The sequence below is a fragment of the Tachyglossus aculeatus genome, chromosome 18 (assembly GCF_015852505.1).
Source record: "Tachyglossus aculeatus isolate mTacAcu1 chromosome 18, mTacAcu1.pri, whole genome shotgun sequence".
Lineage (NCBI taxonomy): Eukaryota > Metazoa > Chordata > Mammalia > Monotremata > Tachyglossidae > Tachyglossus > Tachyglossus aculeatus.
Window position 1 is genome coordinate 29,232,081 of NC_052083.1, and position 13,175 is coordinate 29,245,255.

At 42.6% G+C, this 13,175-nt stretch overlaps 1 protein-coding gene across 16 annotated transcripts in view; it reads right to left on the minus strand.

The window, feature by feature from the left end:
• CASK (calcium/calmodulin dependent serine protein kinase) overlaps nucleotides 1–13,175 on the minus strand; it is a 303,724-nt gene that overhangs the window by 151,041 nt on the left and 139,508 nt on the right. For all 16 annotated transcript variants that reach the window (XM_038760027.1, XM_038760033.1, XM_038760030.1 and 13 more), the window contains 2 exons: nucleotides 12,102–12,179; nucleotides 1,593–1,665 (listed from right to left, as the gene is read on the minus strand). In XM_038760027.1, the coding sequence (XP_038615955.1) occupies nucleotides 1,593–1,665; nucleotides 12,102–12,179 (151 nt within the window). The remainder of the gene's footprint in view (nucleotides 1–1,592; nucleotides 1,666–12,101; nucleotides 12,180–13,175) is intronic.

A 13,175-nucleotide genomic window follows, 5' to 3' on the forward strand; every position in this document is an offset into this window, starting at 1 on the left:
TGTTTGAGACAAACAACTTTCAACCAGCTTCACGAGCTTTTCCGCTTATTCCAGTCTGACCTTAAGCCCTTCAATGGACAGTCAAAAATCCCCCTCCTAAACATGAAACATAAAGACACCAGCACTGAATGCCCACCAGAGATGAGCATCCTTGATTATTCCATCTCCTGGCAACGGAATATAATCACCACTGGGAAACCTGACACGACTGGACTACATGTCACTCTGAGGCCTATTTCTCTGGAAAAGAGGGAAGTGCACCAGTTCAAGGAACTGAAGGTTCAGTATTTTCAAAGTTCAAAATACTGTAGTCTTTTTGAGTTGTACTGGGAAACCGAGGTAGAGACAGATGCACAATATATTCAATAAATCAAGCACAAAAACAAGGGTCACAAAAACCACAGTCAAGACAAATGCTGCAAAGACATGAACCTGACTGTGGTAGTGGAGTGCATCAGAGATTTTAAGTGTGAACCCAAAGTGAGAAAATTTTGCAGCACCCCTCATAACTCTAATGAAGCACCATTTGTTTAACAAAAGGCAGCAATGGAATATATCAACTGGTATCCTGCTTCCAAGTTTTCAGCCACTTAAGGCTTCTTTTGTCTGCATGCGACCATTGTAAATAGATGCACTGTAACAGCCACAGTTTAGATTCAGTTCCTGATTAAGAGACACCAGTGGAAAATAGCTGGTAATTTCCATTGTTTTCACTTCCTAATAAAGCACCCCCAACAACACCCCCCTACCACCAAAAAAAAAAAAATCAGTTTAAATGAACTAAAACCATATATTTGGCTTAAAAATCTGCCAAGTTCTTTCTAGGCTTTGCCTACAGTGGTTTTTCATACATTGCTTTTCCCTTTAAGAAAAGAATCACTATTTATATTAGTTTGCAGAGGCCAATTCAACCTCAATGCTTTTTTCCTTCTAGTCCAATAAAGAGAACATCTCCTAACCAAAATTCTGAAAGGAGACTCATCCTTAAGGTAGTCATCTTCGAGTTCAATGAAAGTGGGGAAAGAAGTGCAAAAAAAGAATTTTGGTGGTTTGGGGAAAATGAAGTTATTTCACTTTATGAAATGTGGTTTTAAAGGTGATATACAACATTTGAGAAATGCTGATGAGGCAACAAAGAGATCTAATTAATACTGGACTCAAACTATGAAAACATGAAATTAAAGAGACAGCTATAAAACTAAAATTAAACTTAAGACAATTTGCTGAACTGAAATGCCCTGGGTACTTGATGCATTCTCTACCTGAAGAGTTGGTCGAAAAGAATAAAGGAATAAAAATGGATTTTTAAAATCATAAAAAAGATAAGAAACATGAATTTCCAAAGTAGAGCACAGTGAAAAATATTACAATACCTTTCCAAGGAAGTGTAAATCAAATACATTTTCACTTATCAGTAAATACAATTTAAAAATGTTGGAACTGAGAATCTTCCACAAAGTTTTCCTTTTGGCATCAGTGTATGAGCCATTAATTACACTTCCAGGGAGTAAATGTGAAATCTATTAAATGCCTTCCAAGTGAAAAAAGGTCCATGTTTCTATGCTTTATTGGGATAGAGATAAATGACTTACCTTTACATCCCTGTGAATTATGTTATTATCATGACAGTAGCGTAGTGCTTCCAGTATCTGTCTCATGTAATGACTGTAAAAACAAAATAAATCTAAGACTGTAACAAACTTACAAAAAAATTGTTCAGAAATACAATGCTACTAAAATCCATTTATATAAATTTCATGAGATCGTACCAAAATTGGTGGGATTCAACTTTTAATTATAAAAGTACCCTATCAGGTATATAAGTTGGAATATTAGGAAATACTGCATTTAAATTTCAGAAGAAAATATTTTCATTTCAAAACTTTACCAGAGTATAAATGGATATAAACCCAATATTCTCCAAAATAGAATGAAGTCCTGCACAACAATTCAGGAACTCTATCAGATGATCAAATCTGATACCTGGCTCCTTTTTTTGCCCAAATAAAAGGCTCAGAGGCCTTCCTACTTCCCTGGGACCCTTCCAGATCCCCTGGAAGGATCTGGGTGTGAATTCGGGTTCTGTATCCAGTCCCAGACTCCACTGCTGTCACGAGGGCCTGCTTCCCTGAGCTTTGCTCTTTACAAAGCCATGAACTGGGGAAGAGTGGCCAAGCAGAAGACCATCAGGAGCCACTCCTGGTTTGGCTCGTCTTGCTCTTGGCGAGGGTTTACAGTGGAGGGCTGGAGGACAGGTGAGAGGGAGTGGATCCCACAAAGGCGGTGTGGAGTGGAGGAGCCCACTATCCTGGAGAAGGTCCTAACTGAACTACAAGTTCTCCTTTTCCAAGCAACAGGCTGCTGAATTTTGATCCAGTGGAAGTCAAATCGTTTTCACAGGCAGCTTTCACTCTATCAATGGCACCTGAGAGCTTACTCTGTGCAGAGCTATGGACTAAGCACTTGGAAGGGTAAAACAGAGTGAGCAGATGCTATCCTCACTCTCAAGGACAGAAGCATTTCAATGTCACCAAGAAGAGGTTGCAAGGTAATTACTTATTAAGCACTTAGGACAAATGAATTTGGCAGCCTCTTAGGTAATAATAATAATTATAATAATTATGGTATTTATTAAGCACTTACTATGTGCCAAGCACCATTCTAAGCGCTGAGCACTGTTCTAGGTAGACTGTAGGGCCCATGTGGGACACAATCAGTGTCCAACCTGATTATAGCTATCTCAGAACAGTGCCTGACATATAGTAAGTGCCTACCAAACCCATAATTTAGCTAAAAATATATGCTTTTCACAATATGGGTATTCTTGAGATGACCTGAAAGCAACATTGCTAAAATTCCAGAGATCATGTATGTGAATACCTTTCTCACAGTTTAATATGAAAGTGGAACACAGGCAGTCTGACCTGTATTGGGTTATTTTACTGTGGAATGATCCTGGAATAAAATATTCGCTGTCTTTAATAGACAGCTCGGATTTATTAGGTTGTCTGTGCTGAAGAACTAGGAATTTTGCTAGACAAGACTTTGCTAATGGCCTTGGAAATCTACTCAAACCTGCCAGACAATTGTTCTCCTAATCTTCAAAATCCAGCTGAAATCCTACCTCCTCCAAGAAGCTGGCCCTGATAAATTTTTCTTCTCCCTGATCACATCTTTTCTTCTATCATCTCAACACTTTTTCACTCACAACATCTCGTTGCACTTGTACAAATAATTTTACATACTATTTGAACACTTCTTCCTCCTATTTGTAAGTTATTTCATGTCTGTTTCCACAGATAGATTACGATTTCCTTGTTGGTGGGGATCTTGTCATTTTCTACTGGGGTTCACAGCAGTGCACAAAGTAGGCCTCAAAGAGCAGTATTGCTTGACTCACTAGATAAAGGCAGAAAACAATTCCTCCCGTGTCCCAGTGGAAATCAATTTTAACTGCCTGGATTATCTTTTTCATAAACTGCTGGGCCCAACTCTCTACCCTCCTCAAAACCCTCCAATGGTTTCCTGTGTCGTTCTGAATCAAACAAAACCACCTGGTAACTGGCCAAGGCTCTACACCAAATCTTCCATCGAACTTACCAAATAATAATAGTTGAGAGGAAGCGTGAATATAAAGCATGGGCCTAGAAGTCAGAAGGACCTGGGTTCTAATCCTAGCTCCTCCACCTGTCTATTGTGTGACCCTGGGCAAGTCACTTACCTTCTCTATGCCTCAGTTACCTCATCTGTAAAATGAGGATTAAGACCGTGAGCCCCATGTGGGACATGGACTATGTCCAACCTGAGTAACTTGTATCTACCCCAGTACTTAGTACAGTGCCTGGCATATGATTAACAAATAACATAATAATAGTGGTAATAATACAAACTGCAGTATTTGTTACTGTACTAAGTGCTGGAGTAGATAGAAGATAATAAGGTTGGCCACAGTCCCTTTTCCACATGGGGATCACAGCCTAAGTAAGTGAGAGAACAGATACTCCCTGTTGCTAAGATGGTAGAAGGGAGAATGTGATTAGGTTAGAAAAAATAATAATCAGGGCAAGCTTCCTGGAGGATGTAGGATTTCACAAGGGTTTTGAAGATGGGGAGAACAGTGGTCTGGCAGATTTGAATAGATTTCCAGAGCCATTAGCAAAGTCTTGCCTTGTCACAGAACAGGGACTGAATTACCATTTTACAGATGAGGAAAAATGAGGCCCAGAGAATTTAAATGATTTGCCCAAGGTCACAAGGCAGGAAAGTGGTCTCATCATTCCTGAAGCAATCTTCTAGCTGTACCTCCCCCTCCTAAAATGCCACCTCCTCCAACAAGCATTCCCCATTGAATTTCCCAACCCCATAAGTCATATAAATTCATCAGTCATCAGGCAGAAATTCCTCACCCTCGGCTTCAAGGCTCTCCATCAGCTCGCCCCCGCCTACCTCACCTCCCTTCTCTCCTTCTCCAGCCCAGCCTGCACCCTCCGCTCCTCTGCCGCTAATCTCCTCACCGTGTCTCATTCTTGCCTGTCCCGCCATCGACCCCCAGCCCACGTCATCCCCCTGGCCTGGAATGCCCTCCTTCCCCACATCCGCCAAGCTAGCTCTCTTCCTCCCTTCAAGGCCCTACTGAGAGCTCACCTCCTCCAGGAGGCCTTCCCAGACTGAGCCCCCTCCTTTCTCTCCCCCCCCTCCATCCACCCTGCCTTACCTCCTTCCCTTCCCCACAGCACCTGTATATATGTATATATGTTTGTACGTATTTATTACTCTACTTATTTTACTTGTACATACTTATTCTATTAATTTTATTCTGTTAATAGATTTTGTTTTGTTCTCTGTCTCCCCCTTCTAGACTGTGAGCCCACTGTTGGGTAGGGACCGTCTCTATATGTTGCCAACTTGTACTTCCCAAGCGCTTAGTACAGTGCTCTGCACACAGTAAGCGCTCAATAAATACGATTGAATGAATGAGTCAGTCAACTCTAGCACATATGAACTGGAAGCATTATGGGCTAGTGGAAAGGGTATAGGACTGCAAATCATAACACCTGGATTCTAATCCTAGTTCCACCACTTAACCATTGCGTAGAACAGTGCTTGGCACACAGTAAGCGCTTAACAAATACCATCATTATTATTATCTGCTGTGGGACCTGGCACAAGTCACTTAATTTCACTGTGCCTCAGCTACCCTGGAACAGTGCTTTGCACATAGTAAGCGCTTAATAAATGCTATCATTATCTCATGTGATAAATGGGGATTATATGTCTATTCTCCCTCTCCCTCAAACTGTGAGCCGAAATCAAATTAATGGCATTTATTGAGTGCCTCACGTACGCAGGACATTGTGCTAAGTACTTAGCAAAATATAGTAGGGAGACATGATCTCTGCCCTCAAGGAGTTCACAATTTAGCCCTGTATGGGACAGGGACTATACCTCATCTGAAAAAGTTGCATCATCCCCAGGGCTTAGTACCTGGTAAGGACTTGAAAAATACCACAATTATTAAGAACTGATTTATACTCATCCTTAGCACTTTTGTAGTCCCTTTTACATTCAATTACTAATTTTGATTTATTCTAGTTGTAAAAGTGTTTGTGTCTGTCTTCTCTGTAGATAAAGAACGAGTCACTTTTTTACTTTCTACTTTCCAAGTGCCTCTTACAATGCACTGCATTGTGGGCAATTAAATACTTATGCTACTACTCTTATTACAGGTCATCACCTCTGGAGCTGGGCTCCCATTTGGAGGAAAAAAACCGATGTTAATCCCAATGATTTGAGAGTGCTTTATGAAGGCAGATCAGACCTCGCTGCCTAAGCAGTAGGGCAAAAACCTGCTGTAATTTCTGGCAGTGGATCCCTCTCTCCCATGACCCCAGAATCAGGGTTAATTGAAAGGGTTTCCTGCTCTCCAGAGCCAGTAAACATATTGCCTGTCAGAGTGAACAGAAACAGTCCCATCCTTGCCCTCTTGCTGAGAACCATCACGAGTGAATGGCGCTTTTTACATTTGGAAGCAACTCTGCCTGTGTAGAGGGCATGGCCAAATTTTCAGGTACCAGGAAAGAGTTAAAATGCTGAGTACAGATCTATGGAATCAAGCAATATTGCTCTATTCACTCTACTTTATTACTCTCCTCTGAGAATATTTCTCTATTATTTATTTGTATTAACGTCTGTTTCCCCCTCTTACACCGTACACTCATTGTGGGCAGGGAACGTACCTACCAACTCTGTTGTATTGCAGTTGCCCAAGCGCTTAGTAAGTGCTCTGCAGCCAGTCAACTGGATTTACTGAACGTTTACTTTGGGCAGAGCATTGTACTAAGTGCTTGGGAGAATACAATATAGAGTTTACAATCTAGAGAGGGAGATGGACATTAATGTAAATACATTACCGATATGTAAAAAAGAGCTTTGGGGCTGGGAGGGGGGAATGAATAAAGGAAATGAGTCAGGGCAATGGTGAGGGAGAAGAAGTAAGAAGAGCTTAGTCAGGGAAGGCCTTTTGGAGGAGATGTGCCTTCAATACGTAGAGAAAGGAGGCGAGAGTAATTACTGTACAGAGAAAGCCCTAACTAAATACCACTGATTGAGGGATTCCTTGTGGGCAGGGAGCACATCTCTTGCTTCTCTTGAATCTTCCCAAGCGCTGAGTACAGTGCGTGGCCCTCAGTGGGTACTCAACAAATACTCCTATTCTTCTACTGGGAAGCAAAGTTGCTTAGTGGATAGAGCATGGGCCTAAACCCCTAGAGGGCCAAGCCCCTCCCCTGGCTGCCTCGGGTATTCTATTTGTTGGACTGAGCCAAAAAGGGTTGGAATAATGACCTTAAGCTTGTTTAGCACTTTTATTTTTCAGAGAGTTTACTTATCACATTTGAGTCCTTCCAACATTCCTGTGAGTTAAGCAGAAGAAAATATGATTATCCCCAGTCACGTCCATGCCTACCTCTCCTCCTTTACCCAGGCTTTTGTGTAGCTGCCATGGCCATGGGGCAATTAGTGGGGGTGCAAGGGCCTCCTCTATTCCTTGCCTGCAACCTCCACGCTGCATCTTGGGTGTGTTGAAGACTGGAGAGTAGTTCAACCTATCTTGCTTAAACCCTCATTAGTTGTATCTCTTGTCAAGCAACTTTGACTCCTGAAACAGTACAGCTACTTGTCAGCTTGTGTGACCTTGGGGAAGTCACTTAACTTCTCTGTGCCTCTGTTCCCTTATCCATAAAATGGGGATTAATGCTGTGAGCCCCTTGTGGGACATGGATTGTGTTCCAGTCTGTTTAGCTTTTATCTCTCCCAGCGACTGACAGACAGTAAGAGCTTAAATACCATCATCATCCTCGTTTTACAGAAGCGGACACTAGAGCTGAAAGAAGGTAATTAAATCACTCAGGGTCAAAGCAGAGGTCAGTGGTAGAACTGGGATGTTTGCTCGGTTCACTAACCATGCTCTCATCCTGTTACTCAGTCAACCAATCAATCAACTCTAGTGAGTGTGTACTGTATGCAGAGCACTTGCTTGGGAAAATACATGAGAAGCAGTAGATATAAACCCTGCCCTCCAGAAGTTTACAATCTAGTGAGGTAATATATACAGAGCACAGTATTGGGAGTCAGGAGACCTGGGAACTAATCACAGTTCTGCCACTTGCCTTCTGACCTTGGGCAAGTCGATTAACTGCTCTGTGCCTCACTTTCTTCATCCGTAAAATGGGGATTTGATACCCGTTCTCTCTCTCCTACTGTTCCAAGAACAAGCATGGGAAGAAAAACATCTCAAGCAAGCTCGTAGAAGGCAACCATTTAAAATTCTCCATTCTTGGAAGTGAGGACTTGGGTGTACTTTGAAGCGTACTTTGAGCTGTGGGTCGATTTCTGCATTTCAGCTACTGCTTTGATATTTACTCTGGAATGATTCAAAAACTATTCTGGCTTATGCAGGTTGGCTGTTTTCAACATTTCCAAAAGAGGTAGTACCTCAGGAGAGTTTAAGAATTACATTCAAGTTAAAAGGTAAGCCTGAAACTGGGACGTTGGTCTAAATCTGAGACAGTGAGTCTCCTTAGCTCTACTGGGTCCAATCCTGGTAGCAACAACTAACGAAGCACATCACCAGCACATGGGAAATAGCTTCATGCACTGAGCTGACTGGTGCCAGTTGACAACATACGCTCACCAGGATATCACTGTATTGTACTCTCCTAAGCACTTAGTACAGTGCTCTGCACACAGTAAGCGCTCAATAAGTATGACTGAATTAGTTTGGCATGGCCGTCTCGCGGTTATTCAAGGAAACCACTTCTGAAGACAAACTGCCTTGAAGCGAGAGCTGCTGAGCACCAAGCAGCTACCTTTTGTCTCTGTTGTTGACTCAGGTTGACATACACTGAGCCCTTACTGTAAGCTTGTCATCTGGGCCCTGAGCAAATGCCTAACAATAATAATAATGATAATAATGACATTTGTTGAGCACTTATTATGTGCCAGGCACTGTACTAGGTGCTGGAAAGGATACAAGCAAATGGGGTTGGGCATGGTCCTTGTCCCACAGGGGGCTCAGTTTTCATACCCATTTTATAGATGAGATAACTGAGGCACAGGTTAGTTAAGTGACTTGCCCAAGGTTACAAAGCAGAGTCAAGATTAGAACCCAGGTCCTTCTAACTCCCAAGCCCTTGCTCTATTTGTTAAGCCACACTGCTTCCTAGGAAGAAAGAAGTTGAGGCAGGAGGCATTTTGCACAGTTTCCCTGCTTCATCCTCCTCCTCCACCATCTTATCCCCAGCACCGTTTCAGTTCAGGCTCCAGGTTGGCCCTCAGGAAGACCTCACATTTCCAACTCACCTCCTCACTTCTCACCTCCCATCTCAGAGCCGGGCTCAGACACACAAGTTGATAAATCCAGGAACTTTGTCTTTTGGCAAGATCCCTTGGAGAGGGAGGAAAGCCTTCTCTCTCCCTATCTTGATCGAGTATTTTCAGGGAAAGACTCAGCTCATATTCAGAGCAGAGAAACAATGAACTCCCCCTTCTACGGGTACAGTTCAATGTCAAGCTGGTTAGGGCTTTTATGTTCCCTGGAAATAGGGCAAACCAATCATTCTGAAAGAATACCAAGTGTGGTAATCCCTCTGAGGGGTTTTTTACTTGAAGCCAAACTCTGCTTTCTCATATACTGGAGGGCTCTGTGGCTCTCAGAAATATAGGAGCTCTCACATTTCAGGGTGATTTGGGCATTCCCCTACTCTCACTGAAAATGAAGAGAACCATTTTGACTATACGGTTTCAGTGGAAGCTTCACGTTTGGCTTCTTAGTTTCGGAAGTGGGGTGGAGAACAGAACACTGGGAACCATGAGTGCCTCCTTCCTTCCCTCCCAATCCTCTTCCTGTACAACCTCAAGATGGGCCCGCCGTCTTCCTCAGTCCTTTCACTACAATTTAAAAATTGCAAATAGATAGTGCCTGTGGAGAGAAAGATGTTTGACTTCTTTTCCTTTTAGATTTTAAAAATCCAGTTGCCCTGTGCCACACAGACTAAGATTGATGCTCCCACATTTTCTGATGAGCATAGAAATTCTGCTCTAAAGTATTTCTTGGGGCAAAGGTGTGGAAAGCTGACATTTTCAGAACACTAGCTTCTGACCTCCTTTCGCTACCCAGCTTCATGTACTTGGCCCTGCGGGATTTTCAGAATAATGAACTAACTCCTTTGCAAAACATACCTCCATCATCATTTCATTCTACAGGATATTTTGTGTGTGAAGGAAATGACACGATTGAGTCAACTTTTCTCTCCTGAGGGAAAGATTTCGAGTCATTTACGGGTGAGAAGTAAGAACAATGATAGTAATTCAACAAGCCGTCTGATTTTTATAGTTGACATTCAAACTACATGTGGGCCAAAGTGCCAACTCTGTGGGGGTAATGGCCCACAACATCCTGAACTGGCCTCCCATACTTGCTCATGCCAGCTCTCTGACCTGACCCAAGAGTTTCCAAACCAGTCTGAAAAGATCTACAAGGGCGACTTTCTGGCCTATTTGCTCTTTGGAGACAGTGCCTTCCCCAGTTCTTAATCCCTCCTAAAATCCTTTTCTCTTCTCTTGCCCACTCACTCACTGGTATTTAGTAAGCACTTACTGTGGGCAGAGCACTGCGCTAGGGAAGCAGCATGGCCTAGTGGATAGAACATGAACCTGGGAGTCAGAAGGACCTGGGTTCTACTACCAGCTTTGCCACTTGTCTGTTGTGTGACCTTTGGCAAGTCACTTCACTTCTCTGTGGCTGAGTTTCCTCAACTGGAAAATGGGGATTGAGACTGGGAGCCCCACTTGGGACATGGACTGTGTCCAACCTGATTAGCCGGTATCTACCCTAGGGCTTAGTGTTGTGCCAGACCCATAGTAAGCGCTTAACAAATGCCATTAAAAAAAATAATCCAACTCACCCAAGCTAGCTGGGGGGGGGAAAGGAGAGAGAGAGAGAGAGAGAGAGAGAGAGAGAGACAGAGACAGAGAGACAGAGACAGAGACAGAGACAGAAAGAGAGAGACACAGAGAGAGAGAGAGAGACAGAGAGAGAGAGAGTGTGTAAGTATGTGTGTGGTGGGGGAGAGAGAGAGAGAGAACAGAGACACTAAAGAAACCAAACCCCACTCTACTTTTCTATGCCCACTAATGTGCTGAAGATGACTCCTACAGTAACCATGTTTGTGCTTCAGCTCTAGTCCAGGCAATGTGATGATGCTCTGTTCTTTCAACTCATTCCTAACAGTCTCTCCTTAGTATATCAAGAACTTTTGTCTCTAGTAGGACAGGCCTGCTGTCACCCCCAAACTGCTGCCATTTTCCAAGGATCCAAGGGAGCTGCCAAGTTCCTCCTTGCAAACATTCAAGCAGCTGTTGTGTGGTGACCAAGTCAGCTACTATTTTCCTCTAGCTCTGGGGCTACTGCAGAGGCATTGAAACTTTTAAACAGAGAAGCTGGCGGCTTCATCCTAACCTCAGAACATTTTGCTCGGAGAACTTCTCACTTTAAGCAAATTGAGCGTGTGGGTGTATGATGAAAGGGCCTAAAACAGCCATCCACAAGACTTTTCTATTTTTTTTTCTCATTTTTGCTCTTAAGATTTCTCTAGGCCTCCCTAACGCTCATATGATCACCACAGCATACAAACATCTATCTTCAGAGGATGCAATAAAGAGTTCCTCACAAACCCCAAACTAAACTGAGAATGGACCTGCAGAAAAGTTACGGATTGGTAAATTTCCTTTGCGAATAAGGTCAGGCTTTAGGGCTCTGGCTCCTGATCAAGCTTGTTGTGGGCAGGGAATGTGAATATGTCTGTTTATTACTATATTGTACTCTCCCAAGAGTTTAGTACAGTGCTCTGCACAAAGTAAGCACTCAATAAATATGACAATGAATGAATGACCGGGGGCAATTTACATGGCTAGTCTAAGCACACAGGATTTGCTTCAGTTAACTCCCTAGGCAGGGGAAAAACTCCCTAGGAAGTTAATCTAAAAACAAACATGCTGTTGCCTCTAAAGGCAAGGAACTATTGATGCCGATCTGCAGTAAAATGAAATTTAATCCCAACAAACACAATATGAAAAGGGGTAAACCTGCCTGTGTAGATGTCAAAATATGAGCCCCCTCTAGGTTACTGGGCAGAACCAGCAGATGCCTCCATTCAGAGCTCTTAAATATTCATGCAAAGTTTATATCAGCCAGAGTGGAAATCAATCAATCAATCAATCAATCGTATTTATTGAGCGCTTACTATGTGCAGAGCACTGTACTAAGCGCTTGGGAAGTACAAATTGGCATCACATAGAGACAGTCCCTACCCAACAGTGGGCTCACAGTCTAAAAGGGGGAGACAGAGAACAGAACCAAACATACCAACAAAATAAAATAAGTAGGATAGAAATGTACAAGTAAAATAAATAAATAAATAAATAAATAGAGTAATAAATAAAGCAATACTGCTGTAAATTCTATAAGACTGCTTGAAATTCCTTTTGGGTTACTTTGTTCTCTTCCATTACCAATCCAATTTAAGGATTAGAAAATTACCTACCTGGCTACAGCTTCACTGTAAACAAAACCAGCATCTGCTCGTTTTACAATCTCAAAGCACAGATCTGCTCCATCCATACTGTGGTGGGGAGAGAGAGAAAGAGGGAAGAAAAATGAGGTAAAAACACAGGAAAGCCACTTTCCAAATCAGACAATAACAATATTCACAGAGAATTTCAAGCAAAAAAAAGAAATAAAAAATCTAATATATTTTTGTAATACTTTTCTTTTGAAGAACTGAAAACACACAAATGGTACAGTTAGCTTTTAGAATAAACTTTTATAAATACTCTAACACTGAAATTCTTCCCAGGGAAGGAAATGAGGGTGGGGAAAATGTCCTGGAGAAGCAGCCTAACCATTTCAAACCCATCAATCAAATGAATTCACTGAGCACTCATTGTGGGTAAAGCACTGTACTGAGTAGCACAATGTTGACCTAAAAACTTCCAATCTAGTGGAGGAGACACACACGAGGATAAATTTCAGATGGGGGAAGCAACTAAATATAAAGGCACTGTGTCTCGATCTCGTCTATCTCACCTCCGACTTCTCGCCCACATCCTGCCTCCTCAAATCCAGCAGACATTTACTCTGTCCCACTTCGAAGCCTTATTGAAGGCACATCTCCTCTAAGAGGCCTTCCTTGACTAAGCCACCCTTTCCCCTTCTCCCATTCTCTTCTGCGTTGCCCTGACTTGTTTCCTTTGTTCATCCCACCTCCCTACCTTACAGCACTTACTACATATCTGTCATTTATTTCTTCAAATTAATGTCTGTCTCCCCACCCTCCCCTAGACTGTAAGCTTGTGTGGGCAGAGAATGTGTCTGTTTATTGTTGTATTGTACTCTCCCAAGAGCTCAGTACAGTGCCTGGCACACAGTAAGCGCTCAATAAATACCACTGAATGAAATAAAAAGAGGCAAAGCAGCCCTATTGTTTTATTCTGTTGTTTAAAGGGGGAATGGGGGAGAAAGGGAGAGTGTGTCGCAGTGCATCTCCTTAGGGTACTCACCCTTCTGTGATCAAATCAGTCTGAGCCCAGGCATTAATACTGCGGCACAGATGCGGCAC